The 24,836-nt window shown below is 42.8% G+C and overlaps 1 protein-coding gene across 6 annotated transcripts in view; it reads left to right on the forward strand.

Annotated features, from left to right (window-relative positions):
* The window catches only part of SUSD6 (sushi domain containing 6), a 154,235-nt gene extending 137,205 nt beyond the window's left edge, over positions 1 to 17,030 (forward strand). Inside the window, exons 6-8 of one of the 6 annotated variants that reach the window (XR_004540143.1) lie at positions 5,856 to 6,562; positions 10,383 to 10,491; positions 14,110 to 17,030. Coding sequence is in view for 1 of the 6 variants with exons in the window: in XM_033952361.1 (XP_033808252.1) it covers positions 5,856 to 5,881 (26 nt within the window). In the remaining 5 variants the exon portion in view is untranslated. Of the gene's footprint in view, positions 1 to 5,855; positions 12,356 to 14,109 lie in introns of those variants that run through there. The other 5 variants (XR_004540144.1, XR_004540142.1, XR_004540145.1 and 2 more) reach the window with 5 other exon arrangements.
* The last annotated feature ends 7,806 nt before the right edge of the window (positions 17,031 to 24,836 follow it).

Raw genomic sequence — 24,836 nt, forward strand, 5'->3', positions numbered from 1 at the left:
GAGAGAGAAAGAAGAAGCTGGATATGGGTAGAGACATGAACCAGAGATAAGATGCTGGGCCTGGAGGGAGATAGAAACAGGGACACAAGGGGGACACTACTGGAGAGGAGAATAGGGACAGGGACACAGAAGAGAGATGCTGGATGAAAGGGTAGTTGAGAAAAGGAGAGATGGTAGATCTGTGGATGGTGGGGTCCATCGCTGCAGCTGCGGGGGAATGGAGATAAAAAAAGGAAAAATGACAGACCTCTGGGGGAGGAAAGGGAAACAGAAGGGGAGGACAGAGATGGAAGATGGATGGTTAGCACGGAGAAAGAAGAAAGAAGGAGAGCCTGATCAGAAGTCAACCATAGCCTGGGACCAACATGATTTGAAAAATGACCAGACAACAAAAGGTAGGAAAAATAATTTTATTTTCTGTTTCGTGATTGCAACATGTCAGATTTGAAATGTGTATCCTTCCAGAGCTAGTGTTAGACCGCGAACGTGAGCTAGGATTTAACAAAGAGAGGAAAAGTATTTTTTGTTTGTTTACACCACAGGACCAGTGTGGCTAGGAGAGGGCAAAGGGGGGGGGGGGGTGAAGAGGCTATAAAATAAACCCACCAGGATGTTTTAAAAAACCCACTCAATTGGGCAGGAAAATTGAATCGAATCGAAAAATCGATTCAATAGGCTGAATCGAATCGAAATTTTTTCCCCTGAATCGGGCAGCACTAGTGTACACTGCCTCCAGAGAACACACTCTTCACTCAAAGATCAAGCCGAGATCGACTTCCAGTGGCATCATCAGGCTGAATAGCTGGATAGATAGAGTGCGAGCTCTGCCTGTGAATTTTACAACATCCCTCCAGAGAGCAATACTTTTATTTTTTCCACCACTGTTTGTTAGTGGTGGCGTCCCTGATATGCTATACCTGATCATGCCCGGGAAGAAAAAAAGCAAGGACTCCAAGCGACTCACTCAAGAGTTTGAGAGAGGCGGCCCATGCCATGTCTGTGGATCATGAGGAGTTCATATGCAGTGCCTCACCTCATGTGCGGATCTCAGATACTTCAGCCCCGGTCACAAAAGCTGATTTACAACATTGGGCAGCGGATATTAAAACTGAATTCGTTGGGGTAAAAGGCCGAATCAAAGAGGCAGTACTTGAGATAAAGCAGGATCTTGCAGATTTGCTTGGCCATGTGGAAGATACTGAGAGGAGGTTTGGAGAACAGAAAGATTTGGTCATAGAATTACAAATTCATCATGCTGACACTCAACGGGAGCTGCAGGACTGTCTCCAAGTTTGAAGATATGGAAAACAGATCCAGGAGAAATAATATTTGCATTAGGGGAGTGCCTGATACGGAGGAGCATGGGGATGCTGAAAAAGGGGTGCAGGATATATATCTGCATGTTTTGAGTACAGATAATGTGGGAACACATGCTTCTTCTGGTCCACCCAAGATAGATCGGACACATAGAAACATGGTGGCATATAAAGGCCAAATGGCCCATCTAGTCTACCCATCCGCAGTAACCATTATCTCTTTCTCTCTCTGAGAGATCTCACATGCTTAGCCCTTTTGAATTCAGACACAGTCTCTGTCTCCACCACCTCTTCTGGGAGACTGTTCCATGCATCTGCCACCCTTTCTGTAAAAAAGTATTATCCCAGGACAACAGGCAACATATTCTCACATATGGGTAATGTCAACCACAGAGTCCCGATGCGGACAGTTTCACAAGCAGACTTGCATGAAGAACTTTTAGAAAGTTCGGAACTGCCGTACCGTGCATGCGCAAATGCCTTCCTGCCGAATGTAGAGTGCGCGTCTCCTCAGCATCTCCTCAGTTCTAAGTTTTCCACGGAGCTGAGAAGCCCTTGTTTCAAGGCTCTGCATGAGAGTTAGTTCTTTTTGTGCCTTCTCATTCCCACGGCTTGTGTTTTTCTTATTTCTTAAAGGGTCACTGCGTTGCGCGTGTGTTTAAAAAAAAAAAGTTTTTGTGATTTTTTTTCGATCATGTCACGGCGGGGCCTGATCCGCGGCTTCAGCCTGCGGGCTTCAATTTAGCTGCGGTCGTGTTTCATTCCATGTCCCGGCCAGTCACAGGGTTTAAGAAGTGTAGTCGGTGTCAACGCACGATGTCTATCACTGAGCCACATAAGTGATGTGTGCAGTGTTTATGACCTAATCATTGTCCGGAGTCCTGCACCCGCAGTGCTACACTTCAAAATCGAGCCCTTAAATGTAGTTGAGTTCAAATTGAAAAAATCTTCGGGGCCATGGATCTTTCTTCAGCTAAAGCCTCGACCCCGATTGCAACCTCAACTCCATCGAAGTCTTCTGTGGGGCTTAAAGCTTCAGCCTCGACCTCGCTAAAACCTCCCTTGATGGGGAAGTCCTCATCCTCGGTGAAGTCTGCTAAATCGTCTCTGGAAAGGCTTTTATCCTCAGTGTCTCCATCAGGTAAGCTATCTAAGCCAGTCCTTCAGGAGTTACAGGCCATTCCAACAGCGACCTTAGTGAGACCGGTTGCTTCAAGACTTTCCAAGAAGCGTGTCTCAAAATCGAGGCAACATTCTTCTTCGAGGTCGTCTTCCTCAGAATCCATACCCACACCAATTGTACCAGCTCCAGTGATATCAGTGCCAGCTTTGCAGAATATGTTGGAAACCAGTCTGCATCAGGAGTTTGGTAACATGCTTGCCAAATTGACTCCTGCCTCGACCCTGCTTCCTGCATTCCAGCCTGAGCACTCAACAGTTTTACAAGGAGTCAAGTCTTTGAGAGTGCCTCGAGTCCAATCTGAACACTCTATTCAAGGAGTCGAGTCCTTGAGAGTGCCTCGAGGTCAGTCAGAACACTCTATACAAGGAGCTGAGTCCTTGCAAATGTCTTGATCTTCAACTTCTAGCCCTACCTCTCAACATAAGGCATTGCCTTCTTCGAGGCACAGGGTGAGGACTCCTCGACATTCCTCATCGAGGCTGGATTTGACTCGATCAATGCCTCATGATTCGAGGCACAGTTCCTCTTCACATCATCTGTCGAGACATTCATCGAGGCCCAGGTCTTCTTCTCGAGACAGACCTCGTTTATCGAGGCATCGAGACTCTTCGAGACAACCAACTCCTTTGTCGAGGAAATCTACTGTGGAGCCTCACATCCGACAGCCATAGTATTCTCGCCAGTTGAGTTCTCCTGTGAGGTTTTCTTCACCAGCTGGTTCTTCAAAACGAAAACGTACTGCTTCTCCTAGAGAGAGGTGTAACCAATAAAGGAAAGAAGGTGTTGATGCCCCTGTACAAGGTCGTTGGTGTAGCCTAGAGGAAAGGAGGGACAGGGGAGATAGATTCAGACATTCAAATACTTGAAAGGTAGTTTCAAGTTTAATTAATTTTAATATACTGACCATCGACATGCACCTGGCCAGTTTACAATGCTAAAAAAAAAAGGTTAAAACAAATTTTTGTAGGGGGGTAGGAGGGGAAAATTTGAACATTAAATAGACAAATTACAAATATGAATATGAGCTTGAGGGGAAGGTTAATAATCACATCATTAAAAACAAATTAAGTAAAGGGAAGAAGGGGGGGATAAAACACCAGGAATGAGGATCGCTTCTTAAAAGCGGTTTGTGTTTATACTGCTAGCTGTTGGAAAGGAAATATTTAAACGCTGTGGTTTGCGTCTTGGAATAAGAACATTTATAGTTTAGTCTTGAATTTGTCGAGTGAATTTTTGAGGCGGAGTTGAGGTGACATGGTGTACCATAAAGTTGGAGCTGCAACAGAAAAATTAGTTTTTCTAGTGTAGTAAAACTCTTTGATGGAAGGTATGGTCAGTAAATTCTGATCAGCCGATCTAAGGGATCGGGAAGAGCAAAAGGGGATGATTTTATCAAGAAAAGATTTAAGACGCAAAAGTTTGATTTTTAAAACCAGCATTAAAGTTTTATAGGTGATGGGTAGCGGTGGGTGATGGGTAGCCAATGAGTTTCTCGCAGAAGAGGAGTGACATTAATATAGAATATAATCTTTTCCAGAGAAAGGAAAATGGTAAAACCAGAGGGCATAATCTGAGGTTGTGAGGGGTGGTAGACTCAAGATGTAGTAAATTCTTTACGGAGAGGGTGGTTGATGTTTGGAATGCCCTCCCAAGGGAGGTAGTGGAGAGGAAATCGGTGACAGAGTTAAAAAAAAAAAAAAGCATGGGATGAACACAGATGATCTCTAATCAGAAAATAATGGGTATATATTAAAGAACTAGGGCCAGTACTGGACAGACTTGCACGGTCTGTTTCCTTTATATGGCTATTCAGTTGAGGATGGGCTGGAGTGAGCTCTGATGGAACCTATGACAGTACTGGGCAGTGCTCTGGGTTTCTGGCCCAGAAATATCTAAGAAAAAGAACAATTTAAATTAAAATCATTAAATTATAGAGCATGTACAGTATGTTTGGGCAGACTAGATGGATTATTCAGGTCCATATATGTCGTCATTAACTATGTTACTATGTTTCTCAGTGAAGACAAATAGCATTTTCCTGGAATGTTATATGGTCCTTGACCCTCATCCCTCTTGCAAGAAGTAGTCTCTCTTTGCTTCTCTGTGATTTCACAGTGTGATAGGAAGCACTGTGTTCATTCAGATTATCATCAGTCTTTTAACCTTTGACTAAGTATATAAACACAAACTGTTTACATGCTTGGCATGAAAGCAGTCATGAATTACTTCCCCATTGGCCTCCTTGCAACTTTTGTTAATCAACAAGCTGCTCCCAATCCCTATACAGTCAAACCTCAAAATCGGTGCCTCGGAATCCGAGTTTGTCTCGATTTACGAGTGCCATCCCCCCCCCAGCGATTTGGCATCTCCCCGAGCACCAAAACGAAATCCCTTACCCCGATTGGGCACCGGCACCAGCACCAATGCATAGGATATGCTAGTGCCGGTGCCCGAAGATCCTCCCTCTTCTGGACTGGGCGGTGCGTCGGAGATCCTCCCTGTTGCCTGTGCTGGGCTGGACTGGGCCTTGAGCATTTGCACATGCTCAAGGCCTTCTGGTCTCGCTCTCTCCGAGATTCTGAATCTGAGAATCTCGGAGAGAGTGAGACCAGAAGGCTTTGAGCATGCGCAAATGCTCAAAGCCCAGTCCAGCTCAGCACAGGCAACAGGGAGGATCTCCGACGCACCGCCCAGTCCAGAAGAGGGAGGATCTTCGGGCACCGGCACCAGCATGTCCTATGCGTTGTGCTGGTGCTGGTGCCCAATCGGGGTAAAGGATTTTGTTTCGGTGCTCGGGGGGGATGTAGAATCACGGGGGAGGGGGGGCAACGTGAGCGGGGGTAGGATGCCAGTTCGCAGAGGGGGATGCTGGATCACGGGAGGGGGGAGTATGGAGCAGCATCGGTGTCCTCAAGGGGGGAGGGAATGGAGCAGCGCCGGTAGCCTCGGGGGGGGGGGAAGGTGGAACGTATCAAAGCGAGTTTCCCTTACTTCCTATGGGGAAACTCGCTTTGATATACGAGCAATTTGGTTTATGAGCATACTTCTGGAACGAATTATGCTCATAAACCAAGGTTCCACTGTATTTGTCTTTTATCACCAGCTTTAAATGCACCTTTCCACAAAGTTGACTTGTTATACTTCCTCTCTGTACATTTTTTAGTCCCATTTAAAACTCTTACCTTTTTGAAACTGTTTTTAAACCTTGTCCCTGCCTGATCATAGTGTATGTGTTAACTTTTTAGCTGTCTTATAATATAATTCTCCTGGAAATCATATACAGTGCTATGCGCATCTTTGAGGACTATAGAATGTTAGTGGTAGTCTAATTTCCTTTTTTTTTTCTCCTTCCTCAGATGTTCCACTACTTAAAGAAGCATGAACTCTGCTGCCTGTACCTGGCTGTATAAGGGGGGTTTCTTTTACATTTTCCTTATTGCTCTCTGCATTGTGGCAGCCTTCCCTCACCAGAGACCCTGCTGAAGACCTCAAAGACATAGCGTGCCTCGTTCTGTCATCCCACAACAGATTGGCATAGTATCACTTTTTTCATCCAGCTACATAGAACTTCAAGTTGTGCATCTCCCTTTAATTCCCATGGCCTGCTTGCTCCAGCTGGAGAAACATGAAGATGTTATATCCTGATGAACTGCCATCCAACTGGCTTTGCTGTTCAAAAAGCATAAAGCTTGTTGCAGTGTTATTGAAATTGACTCTTCATCTGCACTTGAGCAGCTGGCAAGTAGCACTCTTCTTGGCCCATGTGGAACTGCTCAGTTTACCGTGCCTTGCATCTTTCTTGCCAGCTTGTCACTTCCTGCAAGCAGTCCTGTATTCCTAGTTGCAGACACCATCAAGTTTAGCACCATGTGTACTCTTAGGTACAGAGCACAGATTACCAGTTCTTTCCTCCTGCATGATGTACATAGCTACAGTGGAAATCTAAATTATTAGATTGGAATGCCAGGAAACAATGTGATGACTAATGGTGGCATGAAAGATCAGAATGGACTGCACTGATTTTATTACTTATGGTAAATAAGCAAGATGAATTCAAAGATTGGTAGGTCTCATTAGGGTTTAACTGAAAGCTGCTGTTGTAACTGAGTTTTGTCCTCACATGCTTTGGGAACATTTTTATATTTTCTCCATGCCATGGCCAAATTGGGAAAGAATCTTGTTGACTAAATAATATGCCTACAAGTGATTTTCTCATTATTAATTAGGTCTTTTCCATTAAAAAAAGACTTTATCCTTGCTTAAGATATCATGCTGAAGAATTGGGAGAGTTTGGAAATTAGCATGTGTTTACATTGTTACTGTGCCTCTTAAAATTCTTCAAATGAAATATAATATAGCTATTGATCCATAAGGGGCCACAATGTGCCTCACTAATGATCCCATGTGTGTATGTATGGTATTCATTGGCAGTGTGCCTTCATTTTGTTTAGTTGAAGCTATTTTGAATGGATAGTTTTTTATGGTAGGGCATCTCTGTGCTGAAAACTGGAATGCAAACATGTAGTCCACAGAATGAGCCAGGCAGTCTTCTTAGCTGTATGGTTCTAAAGTCATAATTCAGTTGCTTAATTTGGAGGCCTTAAAAATTAGACTGTGTAGCACCTGTGACTGGTTTTCATCTCCTGTTGAAGTGAAGGAATGCACAGACTATTAGAGCAGTCTGTTTACTAAATTAATGAATGAACAGCCATGAAATAGGTATCAGTTCTGTATTCTCTCTACTAATTGCCCATGCAATTACTAGAAATACCAGGTCTTCTAAAGTCTAAGGTGGGCGATTAATGGGCACATTATTTCTCTTGTCTGGCTCTCCTCCTGTGATGACTAATTTCTCTTTTCTACCCTGCCCCCCCCCCCCAATCATCCATCCTTACCTCCTGCAGTAACTGGCTTTGTGTTCCTCCACCCACCCACCCACACCCAAACCAATGGATTTTTCTTCTTCCCTCATAGAGGTTATGGTGCTGGGCAGGTGTGAGGCTTTGAGTATCTGTTCATGCTCAAGGCCCCAAGCTTGCAGGTATGCTCAAAACCTTCAACATGCACAGATCCTCAAGACCCTGCACCGGTCCAGAACATAACCTCAAGATCAGGTAAGAAGAAAAATCCATGTCATTTCTGGGGGGAGATGGAAGGTGGAGGAGAGTGATGCCAAGGAAAGAGAGTGAATATTAGTGGAATTTTGATTGGATTTGAAAAACAAATGTTATGGTGTTTTTGGACCAGGGAGGTGGTTGATTATTAGAGAGAATATGATAATTACTTTCTTGATCAGCTAAACTTGTAAAAGGTATATGGTCATGGTGGAAGTTGTAGATTTAACAGGAGATTGTATTGCTTTAGTCTTACAAGAGGACCATCCATTTCTTCTGTGATTAAGCGACAGCACAACTAAAAACATGTATTATTTTGGAAAAAGCAGTGGGACATAGCGGTATTGTTTCTGGTTTGCTATTGCAGTTGCTTCCAAAACTTCAGATTGAAAGTGAAAATCTAACAAAAGATACTGAGTGTTTTTCCTTTAGTCTCAACAGGCTGTATGGAACACACAGAAAATAGATGTCTTAATCCGTTACCATGGATAAAAAGTCCTGACCAATTTGATCACAGATTAAAATTAACCTTTATTTTCTGCTAGTCCAAATTAGATCATGTAACGTCTGTTCATTCTTCGCCAGCATAGCCTCTGTGGTTTGCAGAATACTTGTCGCTGGAGCACTGGTTCTGGCCTCAAAATTCATACTCAAATTCATTTATTGACTTTGGGTGCTTTTCGAATTGTTAATCTTAGTGTCATGAACACATGTGCCTGCAAAGGTAATGCTTTATGGAATTGACAGTATTTGTGAAATAACAGACTTGTAGATTCTTTGCAACGATGACGTTGGTAACAAATGAGGGGGGACTTCAAATCAATCCAATTCACTAAAAATACCCTAGCATTTTATCATTTCTATCATAAGGCAATTGGCTGCTCCTGTGCTTTAGATGTTTTCCATCTTCCTAACACTATGGAGCTTGTTAAGTATAGTGTGGTAAATTTTTGTACTTAGGAGCAAACCTTAACAATGTAGTAAGTGCAAAGCCTGTGTGAAAACTGCTGGAGTAGGCAGTATCTGCCCTTTCAGTTGCTGCATAAGGCAAATGTTTGCCACATAGTCAATGCATTGACTGATATTGTAAGTGCTTCTACTGATGAATTTACTGCAGCCCATTGTGGATTAAAAAATATCCTCTGATCAGCCTCCCAAAACCCATTAGCAACTTTTAAATGCCCTTCTCCCTTTCCTCCAAAATGAGCATCCTGAAACACCTCCTCCCCCCAGCACTGTACTATCTGTTGCCCTACTGGGATGACCAGCAGACACGCTTGCGCTTTTGCTGCTGTGGTTCAAATTGGTGTGTCTGACCTCTACTGGTAATTTCATAGTACTACAGCTAGAGGTCAGTTGCTATTTTATACTTGGATGACAGTGAGGCAGGTGTGTCCAGGGGTTGCTCCTGCCCCAACATTAACCTATAAATGCCATTTACAATAAATGCCATGGGAGAGGGGGGACTGTGCATCAGAGAAATGAGCAGTGATGGATTCAAAATGCTCACAGGGGAGGAGCAGGGTGAGTTAAGGGGTAAGGGCATGCTGATTTGGGGTTGGATGGTGGCTTTGAGGTCTGAGCAGAGAACTGCAGTAACTGTTTTAAGAGGGCGTCCACACTCTTTGAGCAGGCCATACCATTCTCTGTCCATAACTCACCCAATTCTGCACATAACATGGCATTCAGTTAGCATGTGGTAGTAGTTACTGTGTTCATGTAATGATGTGCACTTACTTGCTTCGCACACTTTAGTAAGTAGGCCCCTATTACACTCGTGTATCCTTCCAAACATATGATTGTGTAAACTTTTCTAGTGGTCTTTATGAAAAGACGTGTGTTAGCTGTGCTTCTTTTATCTTCAAAAATGTTTAGACCATGGGAATATAGGAACAGATTCAGTTAACATACCAATATAATTTCAGTCTCCCCAATCATGAAATTTCTATAAGTAATGGGATAGAATTTACCAATTTGTCTTGGCATGAAGTGAGTACTAAGTTTATTTTTCCTTCATATATGAGTGATCATTGAGGTTTAATGTTCAAACTACAGCTGCTTTAGAAACAGATACCTGTGGGAGGCAATAGTCAGGTGTATTCCTTTGAGCTATCGCACTGCTTTTTCCATTTGTTTTTATTTAATGTGTGATTCCATGGACTTTATCCATTCTCCTTTCCTCACCAAGTACTACTTTTAAAACTCTTAACTAGAAATACAGCTTTTTCCTGTTTTAAAGTAAAAGACTTTAGGCTTTCAGAGTGGGTCTCTGAAGGGTCAGTGGTGTGAGGGATAGAGGATTTCTTCAGGAAAGAATATTTTGGGGTTTTTCTTTTCTTTAATATATACTGGGGAGCCTTCACCTCACTGGGATGTACTGGGATCAGGGATGGTAAAATGGCCTTGGTTCTATGGCTTCAGAGCTCTGTGAGGAAATTGGCCTTACATAATCAAACCTTTCTATCACCCTCCTTTAATAACTTTTGAACACCTCTCTAATTCCATTCAGATTTGTGCCGTGGTGCATACATTTCATATGCACTTGACATCCTGTACACTTGGAAGCTCTTTGTTGATTTTAGTTTGGGAGATAGGGCAGTTCAGTGGGAGTCTTGAAGGGGTAGGAATACAGCAGCCAGTAGTGTGGTAGGCAGCTGATCCAATGCCTTGCCTAATTTCCTATAGGGAAAAATAATTTTTCCTGTGTAATGAAGATACTCCTTGTGCTATGCCACATTCCTCACCCCACCCATTACATCTTTTCTTCAGTGTTGTGATCAGTGGACCAGAGAAGAGAGATCCCCTTGTTTTGGCCTACCATCTGTCTCTTTGTGAAACTGAGGCTGTGGAAGATCTAGGTTCTGCATCTACTTCTATGGTGAGAATATATCCCAGGTGGCTACCCATCTCGCCTGCCTCTTCTGATTATCCTGAGTATAATTTAGGCAGTTGACTGACATCCTATGTGGAATTTGACAAGGTCATGCATGCATTGTAAAGAGTCTTTTGTCAGGTATTGTTTGCAAATTGCTAGCTGCCATTATTTTCAAGCAAATATTAGCTGAATGCAGCAAAACTAAACACTTTCTGGTTAGTGTATTAAATAAAAGCTGAATTTGCCAGAAAGGAAGCTTATGTTGTGGGACATGTGAGGAATGCAGGTTATGAAGATATTCACAAATACTCAGTAAAATTAAAAATAGTTAAAATGAAATCTTATTTGGAAGAAGAAAGGTGAGTGCTATGTATACCCTGCATCTTAGGGGGTCATAAGATGCAGTTTCTTTACTTCCGCTAAATGTCCTCAAATCTATGAACAGCCTGTACAGATTCTGTGGGCTAGAATAGGAGAGCAAGGAGAATTCTTTTCAAATTGTCCTGTCCCTACTTTGTTTTATTTTTCCACAGATATATTTCTGCCTAAGGTAAACGAAAAAGAAATACTGTGTATTCTGGATTGGTTTGAGATGTTGGGTAGCATTTGAACTATCATCTAGAAGGATCCCGCTCTTTGGTACCCTGACCTTCTTTATCTTCCTAGCTCCTTTCCTATAATCCTTCATTGTAGCTCCTTTTCAACCTAACCCTGTAAACCGTGCCGAGCTCTACGCTTGTGGAGATGGTGCGGTATACAAACCTAAGGTTTAGTTTAGTTTAGCATGGAGTATGGAAATTCATATTTTGAGATCTAACGTGAATAAACCTTCTCTCCTGCTAACATAGCTTTTGGCCAGTGCTGTGTGATGGACTTATACATGCAAAGTAGCTGCATGCATGTTGAGTGAGATACATGCCCTTCCATTTTGCATGCATATAGGAATGTAAACAGGATCATAAATGTTAGGCAAACTTTAAATGTTGAATAATGCACATTAGAAGCTGAAGTCCATAGAGATTTAAAAATTAAAGATCCTAATGTCTGGAATCCCACCAGGTCCTGGAGTTCATGTAACACTTTCCTAATTGAGAAATGATTATCGATGCACAGTCCCTGACAGGGCAAGAATTCTTCATTCCTAGTGTCAAGAGGTCTATGAGACTTGATTGCCAGCTCATACAAAGAGTGGAACATTTTATATTACTATGCGTCATGATTTGAATGCACTATGGGGCTCATTTTCAAAACAGAAAAATGTAAAAAACAAAAAAAGTCCTGATTTTCAAAATTGCAGATTATTTTCCCTCCGGTATGTCTAAATCGTAAGGGGGCAGGATTAGGGCAGCCTTAGGACTTGGACATCTTGCAGGAATAATGAAACCTTTTTGGAGACATCCAGGGCATCATTTAGATGTTCAGAGTTAGACATGTTTTAAAGCACATAAGGGCCAGAAGGGAACCGAAACTGACCAGATGAGCACTGGATGCATGAAATAAATTGTACATAACAGCCTTTATGACAGCTGTAGATATGAAGGGAAATCCTAGTAAAGCAGCAAGCAGGTGTCTGGAGTAGCCTGGAAGACAGTGTAGTGAACCATAGAGAGGGGAATCCAGGCCCATATCTCACCCTACCACTACATTTATGGTGGAAAGTATGAGGCCACCAAAACTCATCCAATACCTATTGTAGTGCCATATGTGATACCTGCAGCCACAAGGATTATTGGGGCGGTAGACAGCTGGGTATAGTAGGTTTTGAAGAGCTCACCGTATATTATAAGGGGGTTATGGTGAAATGTGTACCTGGTACCCTTTATGTGAAGTTCACAGGAGTGCCCTCTAAGGTGCCCAGATGCTCTGTTGGCATGTCTGTGTGGCCAGTTCATTAAAATACTGGCCCCTTCCATGTCCAAATGAGCTTGTTTTGGGCATTTTGGTTTTCAAAAATGGCCAAAACAGATAGACGTCCTAAGGACCAGAACATCTAATTAAATCATTTTCATTAAAAAAAACCCATAGATGTCGTGCGGTTTCAAAAATGGTCGTTTTCCTGACCCAACTTTTGGAAACATCCAAAGTTGGACTTAAATGTCCTTTCAAAAATGACCCTCCACAGGTCTACTTCTACATTCTTATATCAGTCTTAAGCCAAAAATTAGAACCTGAGAGTCTAGCTCAGCTGCACAACTCAAGCCTGAATTCTACAATATGTTAAATGGTTATACTTCTGTTAGAGAAAATGGCACTTTATGTAAGAATAGCCATACTGGGTCAGACCGGTGGTGGTTCTAGCCCATTATCCTGTTTTCAGCAGTGGCCCAGTCCAGATCACAGGTTCCTGGCAGAAACCCAAATAGCAGCAACATTCTGTGCTTTCTTACAAGGCTTATAGTTCTGCCCTGGAAATGGAAATGAAATGGCTGAGTTGTTTGGCTCCCTAGCTCTGGCTTTTTTAAACTTTATTGAGTCAGAGACAAATTTTCAAATGCACAACAAAGCTTGAAAATATCAAATACAAAATAATTTTGGCCCAAAACTTCCTTACTTATATTATTGGCTTTAATTTTTTATTATTATTTTTATTTATTTATTTCTAATTATACATCAAAATTTACAAGAATATATCTTGCTCCAATAAACTCAGGGAGGAAAAACAGACCAAGAATAATGAAAGTTCATTCTTACAATAATACATTATTTATCCCCTTCTTAGACCACCATAATGGGGGAGTGGTCAAGCAATGATTTATGAGAGAAAATTAAAGAGGAATTTAATTAAAACAAATAGGCTTAATGTATCTGAACAACTGCTTTACTTCCATTATCCCTTAATCCCTGATGATCTTCTTAACATCTAAGAATTCCTTCAGATGGTTTGGAGAGAAAAATGTATATTTAACTCCAAAATACCTAACCAAGCATTTGCAGGGGTATGCTAAAAGAAACATTGCTCCCAATTTAATAGTCTCTTGACGCATAGAAAGAAATTCTTTCCTCCGTTCTTGAGTGGTCTTAGCGACGTCGGGATAAATCCATATGGTTTTTGTGAATTTTTAAAGAACAGTTTCATAATCATGTTTACATCTTGCTCAAATACAAATGATACTAAAAGGATTGCTCTATCAGTATCAGCTGTTATTGTTTGTTCAAGAAGAGCAGTCACGTTAGCAAAATCTATCTCATTTTTTTTCCTTTTCTCTCTTTCATTCCCATTTTCACCTTCTTCTCTTCCAGGAATCTTCTTATTTGGTAAATAGTAGATTTTATTTATTGGAGGAATACAGTTTGAAGAAACTTTTAAATTTTCAATCAGATATCTTTTCAATAAGTCAAGGGGTAACACACCCGGAATTTGTGGAAAATTTAAGATACAGAGATTTAAACGGGTATTAAATTTTCAAATTGTTCCAGTTTCTTATGTATAGAGGAACTATCTTTAATTGAAGCCATCTTAAACTGTTGTAAATGCTGTATTTCCTCCTGCATCTGCTTAGTTTGGACTGTAAAATCTAATTTCATTGCTTCAACTGTTTTAGTTAATGAATCCAGTTTTTCAGTTATTTTAGTTACCCCTTCCGTTGATTTTTTTCCCATTTTTCCCTCTATCCACTGAAGAAGAAGCCAGATGCTCTGCATGGAAACCTCCGTTGGGGAGGATAAGGACTCCCCTCTCTTGTTTGCCTCCATCAGCTGTCCTGCCGTAGACGTCGTGCCCTCGCTGAAAGACCCCGCGTCTCCACTTACGGGATCGCGTGTCTCTCGCCTCAGCGTCTCGGCGGTCACTGGACACGGAGGTATGAGGGAGCCCGGAGGAGACAAAGATATTTCCGTGCCCGAAAGGACAAGAGACTCCCTCTCATCTCTGCCCAACGCCGGGCTCTCCACTCCGGAATATGCAGTTGCCGGGAGGGCCGAAAAGAAACGGTCCATAGTCTGCTGTACCGGGGTGGACGCCAGGGCCGGCGAGGAAATGACCCTGACCACCCCTTTCCTCTTCGTGTGAGGCATCAGGAAACGAGGTATTATTTTAAATTAAGGAAAGCAGACCTCAATACGTCTCTCATGGCTCCTCACATCACCGCCATCTTGGCCTGCCCCCTCACCTATTGGTTTTAATTTTATGTGCATCAGTCTCTCTCTGAACTAAAAAAAAAAAAGGCTTTTTGTGGCCTGCCTCAAAGCATAAATATAGATAGAATATCCATGGAAATGATTGGGGCATATACATACATATATGCACACTGATTACAAGGTTTCTTGACACCTTTAAGTCATGCATGCCCAGAAAATGGTGATTCATCTTGAGCTGCTTGTTCTAGAGTGCTGCTTGTTCTGACTCGGAACTGCACCGATTGCCAAAATCTAGCCATTTATAATTCATTTGAAAGCTTTAGAAAATGTTCCTCCAGAAGAATGCATCTTTCCCTGAAATGTGCAATATTTTTATATACATCCAAAATGTTCTTTGTTATAGCTAAGTGATGACTAAAGGCACACAAATTAAATATTTACCATAATAAAATTAAAATTTGCAGTTGGTGAAGAACAGATGGGTTGATATTTAACAAATGTGAATAGTATTGTAAGTGGGGGAATAATTTATTAGTAGCTTTTATTGTGAACTTTGCCACTCATTTCTTATAAATATTAGCTTGGTTTCAGCTATCTATTACATTCCCTCTTTCAGTGTAACAGTATCCATGTTCGTCTGGTTTGTAGGGAATGTGCAGAAAGGGGCATGGGTACCAAAAAGGTAGCCCATATAGTACTTATTTTTGGACAACTATATAGATGATTATAGGCTTTAATGCATGGTTGGCTCTCAGCTGAATGGTTTTAATTAATGAAATTTAATGTATTCACATTACAGCAGCTTTAGACCACATTTGGGTTTTTGTTTCCTTACTGTTCGTTAATGAAAACCTGTAGGAAAATGGCCTCTACCTCAAATAGGTATTTAACTTGTATGTTCAGGCCAGCTTATCAAGGATAGCTGGAATTATTTAATAGTAAAGGACTCATCAGCTGGGATTGATTATTGCGATGCATAGAATACATTGCTTGGACTTGGTGCTGCTCCCTGTGACCCTGGGCAAGTCACTTAATCCTCCATTGCCCCAGGTGCAGTAGATAGCTTGTGAGCCCACCAGGACAGATAGGGAAAATGCTTAAAGTACCTGTATATAAACCACTCTTGAGTGTGGTTGTATAAAAACAAAGAGGCGGTATACAAGTCCCAATCCCTTTCCCTGTATAAGCATTTTGGGAGAGGGAAGGAATGAACAAGGCAAGAAGATTTGATCATGGACAATGAGCTCATTTTCAATATACAGTAGAGTTTGATTTTGGTCTCTGCAGGTTCGTGTTTAAAATCTTTAAAGGAGCGCAGACCAGTTTGTGCTTTCTCTCTTCCTCCTGAAGGCGCCACCAATTTCCTGTTCTGAAATGGTCTAGTTGTGTCTAGTTCACATTGACAGAGTTCCACTGTGGAAGATATGAGAGAGAAAAACTAGTTTTGTTTATTTTTTTAAAAAATTATTCTTTTGGCATCTTAGGCCTAATCTGGTCAGTTTTAATAACTGATTTAGAATGTAAAGGCCTTCTGATAGATTTTTACTGCTTCAAGGTCTAGCTGGACTTAGATGAAATGTAAGAAACAATCATCCATTGATTAAGGAAAAATGTGTAAGTTAAAAATGTAATATTGTAAACCAATCTGGACAAGTCTTTTTAGAGTGGAGAAGCAGCCCATAAGAATCATTAAATAGGCCACACCTATAAATGTGTGTTTTGAGGCTTACCTCATTTTCAGGATGGTTGGTGTAGAACTGTCCTATATTTTGTTTTGCTACAGAAAATGAACATTGCACAACCATGCAGGCAGTGGTGATAGGATATTCTGCCCAGGATTTCCTTTTCTACATTTACTATAGAACCCATCCCCAGAATCCAATCAAAAGTCTTCTCCTGGTCTTAAAGGGGACCTGAATCCTCCTTTATACTGAAACAAGGAGATGTAAGCACTCAAGTATTTTAAACTAATGCTTTTTTTTTTTGGGAGGGGAAGGTGGAGACATTATTTTTGCTTCTCTAGAGGGGGAAAGGATCATATTTTGCCAGGAGGTCAACTACAGACCTTGCTTTCTGAATTCTCTAAGTTTAGTTAGAAATACAAATGAATAAAAGCCTATTGACCCCTCCAGGTGGATGGAACCCCTGTGTTACAGCATTCCTGCAGCCGATGGTTGGTGGGGTGATGGAAGAGCTTTCCTGGTCGGCACATATGTTTTGTTAAAATTGAAGAGTAGAACATCTGCAGAATGGTACTTGTATATGGGCCACCAAAAAAAAGAAAATAAGTTGCAGAATTGGTGCTGTGTAGCATGTCATTAATCATTTTATTTCTTTTTTTCTGGATATCTTGTACATTGCCGTGGGTGTGAAGATAGTATTTTAATATTTGTACAAAGTTTAATTTAATTGTTCTGTGTATATAACTGCATTTCTAAATAATAAAACAGGTTGTTTTAAAGTGATGGGTTGTGTTTGTGTTTCTCATTTGAACTTGTTGGGGGCTTTGCCAGACTGGGGTGTTGAAAGAAGATGGTTCCAATAGAAGTCAGGTGTGTGTAAGTTCAAGCAAGCTTTATTGGGTGTGGAATAATATCCACATGCATTTTTATTTTTTGATAAACGCAAACTGCTAATATCCAGCATGCTGAGCTTGCTTAGTGCTAGAGGAAACTGGCAGCTAAAGCACATGTGGTACTGTTGCTGTGCTCTTTGTAAATGCTTTTGTTTGCCAAAACACATAAAACTACCTTTTGTGTTCAGAAGCCTTGGTAACTTGAAGGGGTATAGGGAATAAGTGAGGAGGACAGAACCCTAACCCAAATTGATTACCACGGTATATCTTTTCAAAGAAATCAAACAACACTAAAGGGCAGTGCCACTGGGCTAATTTCCATGCATTTTCTCATTATGTGGCTTTGCTTTGAAAAAAAGTCCCCAAAAGCTTAGCAGTTTTCTGGTTATCCTGCTAAGGAACTGCATAATGTTAAACATGAAAGCAACTGAGGTGGGGGAGAGAGTAGTAAGGTCATCAAAGCGGTTATGTGGCAGTGGTGCGGTGCTTTCTTTCAGAAACAGGTTAGTAGGTCTGTCACAGAGACTGGTAAATGTGTGTAGTGCTAGCAGTGCAATAAATGGAGGATTCAGCAAATCAGATAGTTAAAAAGGCAACACTTCCTTAAATTAGCTATGAGCAGGCACAACAACATTTGCTATAGAAAAAGTAGTTATTTTCTTCCCTAAAACTTTCAAATAGAATTTACAGAGGTTCCTGTGCTATAAGCTTTCTCTGCTTCCTTCCCTTGAGTCTTGTGTTAACAGCAGGGAGGAAGTCTGTATCCAGAGTAGAGAGTTGCACGGGGATAGAAATCCCACCCATCCCCGCCTGTCCCCGCCAGGATCCTCTCCGTCCCCACCCATCCCCATCAGGTTCCTCTCCGTCCCCACCCATCCCCGCAAGGAATTACCTCCATCCCCGCCCGTCCCCATAAAAAGCAGCAATTATTTCTGATAGGATCTTCAATTCCAGTTTCTTTTGTGTTTGCGCTGCTGTTTTCCTTGTGGAATCTCTTTGGTAGAACCCTTTTTTTGTTTTCTGTTCAGGTAATTAACTTATAAACCCCCTCTTTTACTACGGCTGACGTGTCTATTATATTATACTAGTGTTTAAGCCCGTTACATTAACGGGTGCTAGAATATATGGCTGTCTGTCTTTCTTTATTTATGTCTCTCTCCCTGCTCCTGTTTCTTTCTTCCTTTCTTTCTGTCTCTCTCCCTCCTGCAATTTTTCTCTCTCTCTCCCTGGCACCCTTTGTCTGTCTGTCTTTCTTTCTGTCTCTCTCTGGTCCCCTGTCTGTCTTTATTTCTGTCTGTCTCTCTCCCTAGCCTCCTTTGTCTGTCTGTATTTCTTTCTGTGTCTCCCCCTCCCACTTTCCTTTACAGAAGCAGCAGTGATATTTCCCTTCCCCTCCAGATCCCTGTGAAGTAGTAGCAGCATTTCCCCCCACCCACCCCCCATTCCCTTCTCTCCCCCCCCCACTTTCCTTTGCAGAAGCAGCAGCGGTATTTCTCTTTCCCTCCAGGTCCTTGCTGAAGCAGTAGCAGCATTTTCCCCCACCCCCCATTCCCTTCTCTCCCCCCCCACTTTATTTTGCAGAAGCAGCTGTGATATTTCCCTTCCCCTCCAGATCTCTGAGAAGTAGTAGCAGCATTTCCCCCCACCCACCCCCCATTCCCTTCTCTCCCCCCCCCACTTTCCTTTGCAGAAGCAGCAGCGGTTTTCCCTTCCCCTCCAGGTCCCTGCTGAGTAGTAGAAGCATTTTCCCCCACCCCCCATTCCCTTCTTACCGTGAGCTGCCCTGCTCCGTTCCTCCCCCTTCCCTTCCCTTCCCGCGTGCTGGCCTGCTGCGGCTGAAGGTTTTTTTTCGGCGACTCCTCCTGTTAAAATTGTAATCCTGTTAAAACATCCCCCCCCCCCGCAACCGCTCCTGTTCAAAGCGGCCTGCTGAGGTTCGTGGCCGCTGTAACGAACCTCGCAGGCCGCTCTCCAACTCGGTAGCATGTTCCCTCTGACGCAATCGCGTCAGAGGGAACGTGCTACCATGTGGAGAGCGGCCTGCGAGGTTCGTTACAGCGGCCGCGAACCTCAGCAGGCCGCTTTGAACATGAGCGGTAGCAGCTGTTGCGGGAGGATGGGGGGGAGTCATTGACGTGCAGGCCGCTGTGAACAGGAGCGGCGGCAGGACCATGAGGCGGGAGTGAGTTGTTCGGCTTCCCCTATCTGGGGAAACCGCCGTGCCGAGGAGAGCCTGGAGTGAGTTTTTCGACTTCCCCTATTTGGGGAAACCGCCGTGCCGAACTGAGCTGCGCTTCGGGAGTGAGTTGTTCGACTTCCCCTATCTGGGGAAACCGCCGTGACGAACTCAGCTGCGCTTGGGGCCATAGTAAGCGCGGGGCATGCTGCACTCTTGGCGGCCACAGACATACGGATAAGAATGCGCATGCGCCGCCTACGGTTTTATTATATAGATGGGCGAACCCTGCTTCCAAAGCCTTCCATCCCCGTGGGAATCCCGTTGGCCAGAGGGGGGTCCCCGTGGGAGTCCAGTGGGTTAGGGGGGATTCCCACGGGATTCCTGCAATCCCCGTTCCCGTGCAGACCTCTAATCCAGAACTTCTCACTGAATGAATACAGTGCAGTGAGCTGGAGTTAGCTTTGAAGACAAGACCAATGAGGTTAGGCTGGAGTTAACTTTGACAGCAGCTCTAAAAGTGAGGCCCTGAAAAGAGCAAGGACAAATCAAGTGTACATCATACTTTATGAATTTATAGACTGGATGGACCATATGGATCTTTATCTGCCATCATCTACTGTTATGTTACTTTGTAGCAGATGTACCCCTACATAGAAAGCGGTTACTGCAACAGCCACACCACATCTTAATGTTACTGTCATTTCTAGAGATCTCAAAAACCTTTCAGTTTGCTTTTGCTTTTTAATTTTATTATTTGCATTTCAACCTTTTATTATACTGTGGGAAAAAGGGGGAATAAAATGGCATGAGAAAAAGTAAACTGAATAAGGTTTGGTTGTTAGTGCCATTAACTCATGCTTGTGTCCTAGCAGCTTGATAAATTGCGGATCTAAAAAGAAATAGGTTTTGTGCTAGTCCGGAAAGGTCCTCCAGCGTCATCCCCATGGTTGTTTCAAAGTGTCCAGCTATCTGATTGCAGGTCACCCTCTTCGCCTGGTTCCTTCGATCTTCCCAAACATGATGTCCTTCTCCAGTGATCTCTCTCTTCTGATGGTGTGACCTAAATAAGACAGTTGTAACTTCATCATTTGGGCTTCAAGTGACATAACCAGTTTGATCTGGAAGGTTTGATACAACCCACAATAAGAGAGAATGCACATCACAGTAGGAAGAGACAGAGATGACCCAGTGTTCTTCCTGTACTTGTGCTAATATGACCCCCTCCCAGACTAATAAAATATTTGGACAGTATAAGACTGCAGTCTTCTTAAACTTGGTTAATATAATGGGGATGCAGTTTCTCAACCATTCCCTTTACATAAGAACATAAAAATAGCTATACTGGGTTAGAACAAGGGTCCTTTAACTCATGCTTATCCCTAGAGAATGACACTGACAGAATTCATCACCGTCCCCGTCCCCGCAGATAACCGTGGGAAACCATCCCCATGTCAACTGGGTCTCTTTTCCCTGGAGAAGAGGAGACTTAGAGGGGATATGATAGAGACTTATAAGATCATGAGGGGCATAGAGAGAGTAGAGAGGGACAGATTCTTCAAACTTTCAAAAAATAAAAGAACAAGAGGCCATTCGGAAAAGTTGAAAGGGGACAGATTCAATACAAATGCCAGGAAGTTCTTCTTTACCCAACTTGTGGTGGACACTTGGAATGCGCTTCCAGAGCACGTTATAGGGCAGAATACAGTACTGGGATTTAAGAGAGGATTGGACATTTTCCTGCTGGAAAAGGGAATAGAAGGGTATAAATAGAGGATTACTGCTCAGGTCCTGGAACTGTTGGGCCGCCGCGTGAGCGGACTGCTGGGCAAGATGGACCTCAGGTCTGGCCCAGCAGAGGCATTGCTTATGTTCTTATGTTAAGGAGAGAGGAAAGAATCTGAGTATTAATGAGTACAATCACTGATGCTTAAGTCTTGCATTGACGAATGCTGGTGTAGAAGGATTGAGGATGAGATAGACACTAAAAAATGACATGAGATGGTTTCCCACGGTTATTTGTGGGGACGGGAACAGTGATGAATTCTGTCACCATGTCATTCTCTACAAGGACTCAACAAATCCCTGGTGCTAGGTCACCATGGTACCTAGACATGGAGGTGTAGCCTAGAGAATGACATGGGGACAAATTTTTCCCCATCCCCGTAGATTTTGTTACTCCCTGTTCCTTCCCCATTCCTGTAAGCTCTGCCTTAACTGCAAAAGCCTCAAACACTTATGATTTTAAAGTATTTGAGGCTTGTGCATATGAAGACAGAGCTTGCAGGAACGGGACAGGAAAAGAATTTGCAGGGGTGGGACTGAAAAGTGAGTTCCTGCGGGGACGGGGAAAAATTTGACCTCATGTCATTCTCTAGTGTAGCCTAATGGTTAAAGCAGTGGGCTTGAGAATCAGGGGAAGTGGGTTCAATTTCCACTGCAGCTCCTTGTGACCTAGAGCAAGTCACTTAACCCTTCATTGCCCTTGAAACAAAAGTGAAGATTAACCAAAACAGAACAATGCTACAAATGACACAAATGAAAATTTTGGAGTTGCCCATCCCTAATAAATGTGTGTGTATGTTATATAATTGCATACATCCATCACAACTCAGCCTCTGCTCCTCTCAAACTACACCCCTGGGAATGCCTGCATTCAGGTTGTGTAAAGGTACTTACACTTCTTGTGTGCTTAATTTTTACAAGTGTATATGATCGCACAATTTTATACAAGACATTTTCTGCATGTCTTTTGCAGAAAAAGCTTTATAAAATACCCCCTATAAGGCAAGCAGACCTCTCTTATATTTTTTAAATGCTCAGTAACTAATCTCTGTCAAATCTCTTGGCTTTTAAGAGTTTTATTTGAGTTCAGTTCCAGCCATGCATCCTGTCAGAGAACATTCCAACTGCAGGTATCATGATAGATTTCCTCCAAGGAGGTGACTTGCGGCTGCATCAAAATGTTTTAATTTTTCCAGGCAATAAGCAGGAAGTTGCCTGCTGACAAAAGGTCAGTCTGACCTTCTGGTGCTTGCATCTGCTCCACCAGTGATATTTTGGCAGGGATGACTGTTCTCACTGTACAGAAAGCTGCACCAACTTCCTGGAAAATCATAAAGCATTCAGCAATCCCCTTCATCATAGTGCCACATCCTACAGTCTCCAGAGGTCTGATGCTGAGTCACAGAACATCATTAAAAGCATTGCAATGAGAGAGGAAGTCTGTCTCTGTGGGCTGAGGGTATCTTTCACATCTGAGGGAGAAGAAACGCCAGAAGAATTCACTGCTACTCAAGGAGAGGCTGGCTATAGGTCCAATTAGAGCACAGAAATGTGTGTTTAGCTTACCTTCAGTTTGACAAGAAGGTAGTATTCAAGGATGAGAGCAGGAAAAAAGAAGCAGTTCACTGAGCTGTCCTTATCTCGCTTAAGGATGTGCAACCATCTTGAATACCCAGTTCAATGTTTTAAATGCCAGAGAGAGGTTCTCTCACCCACAGAGTCTTGGTATAAAACATGCTATTTTCAGTTCTTTAGCATAGGATAAAGCTGCATTTTGCTAGTTTTTTGTGATAATTTATCAAAGCTTGTATATGTGAAAAGTGGTCCTTTATTGGATTTTAGATCTAATCACTTTCTTTTCCAAATGTAACAGTTCAAATGCTATAATTATTGTCCTGTCCTGAGGCGTTTCCAATTAAGTGACTTGTCCAAGTTCACAAAGAGCATGTGGGAGAGATTTTAAACCAAGGGCATAGCTACTATTGAGCAAGCCCAGCAAAATGCCCAGAACTTCCCAATGGCTGGGGCTGCCTGAAGCTGCACACACACACCTGAAACCCCGCTCCTCTCTGCTCCATACTTGCATCACTCCTGCTCCAGTTCCTCAGCTTCCTCCTGCTGGGCCTCCACACAGTGCAACATATGGCAGGCAATGTCTGAAAGCTGCCACTCTGGCTGGTGGGACCTTCCTGTGCTGTATCCCACCCACAGGAAGTTACATAGAAACATGACAGCAGGTAAAGGCCAAATGGCCCATCCAATTTTCCCATCTGCAGCATCCACTATCTCATCTCCCTAAGAGAGGCCTTGTGCCTGTCCCATGCTTTCTTGAATTCAGGCATAGCCTTTGTCTCCATCACTTCTACCAAAGACTATTCCAAACATCCACCACTCTTTCTGTAAAGAAGTATTTCCTTAGACTATTCCTGAGCCTATCACCTCTTAATTTCATCTGTTATTTCCTTTCAATTGAAAGAGACTTGTGTCATATCTACTTATGTCATGTAGGTATTTAAACATCTCTATTATATCTCTCCTTTCCCACCCAATGGCATAGCGAGGGTGAGAGGCATCCGGAGCGGTGGTGCCCCTTCCCCACCTCCCCCCACCCAGCAGCACGCACCACTTCACTTCCCCTGTACCTCTTTAACTTTCCCAGTGCGAGCAGCATCACCAAATTGCTCCTATGTTGGCTCTCCCTCTGATGTCACTTCCTAGGCTTGGGACCCGGAAGTGACATCAGAGGGAGAGCTGATGCTGGTGTGAGCAGCAGGTTGAAGTTGCTGCTCGCACCGCTGAAGAGCTGGGGGTATAGTGGGTACAGAGAGGAGGATGGGTGTTCTTGTATGCCTTATAATGTAGACCACCAACGATTTTAGTAGCCTTCCTCTGGACAGACACCATTCTGTTTATATCTTTTTGAAGGTGCAGTCTCCAGAATTGTACACACTATTCTAAATGAGGTCTCACTAGAGTTTTATATAGGGGCATCAATACCTCCTTTTTCCTATTGGCCATTCTTCTCTCTATGCACCCAAGCATCCTTTTAGCTTTCACTGTCACTTTTTCAACCTGTGTGGCCACTTTAAGATCATTACATACTATCACACCCAAGTCCCGCTCCTCATTCGTACACAAAAGCTCTTCACCTCCCTAAATTGGACTGTTCCCTCAGGTTCATGTAGCCCAAATGCATGACCTTGCATTTCTTAGCATTAAATCTTAGCTGCCAAATTTCAGACCATTCCTTAAGCTTCACTAGGTCCTTCCTCGTGTTCCTCACATCACCAGGGGTGACTATTGCAGATTTTAGTATCATCCGCAAAGAGACAAATCTTACCAGATAGACCTTGAGCAATATTACAAGAATGTTAAAAAGAACAGGCTCAAGAGCCAAACCTTGAGGCACACCACTGGTAATATCCTGAATACTGAATTGCACTCTGTCCTACTTGATGGAACATCTCCTGATAATACAATATGCTTTATCTCCAGCAGGTGGATGGACATCTTTCTACTAGTTCCTGGTTTGTCAGCTTCTTAACTCCTGACTAGTTTTCCAGTTTAGCAGGGCTGTGGGGGTTACACCTGGTCACCCTAGGTCCCTGCCCCACCCAAAAGTCCCTGGCTCTATGCACCTTCTCTCCTTCCCTACACTGTTAAAAAAAAAAAAAAAAAATGGATCGGGGACAGATTGAAGCACAAGTACCTGAGACTGGGCTGGCAGTTCAGTTT

This window comes from Geotrypetes seraphini, chromosome 7, assembly GCF_902459505.1.
Source record: "Geotrypetes seraphini chromosome 7, aGeoSer1.1, whole genome shotgun sequence".
In the NCBI taxonomy this organism is placed as follows: domain Eukaryota; kingdom Metazoa; phylum Chordata; class Amphibia; order Gymnophiona; family Dermophiidae; genus Geotrypetes; species Geotrypetes seraphini.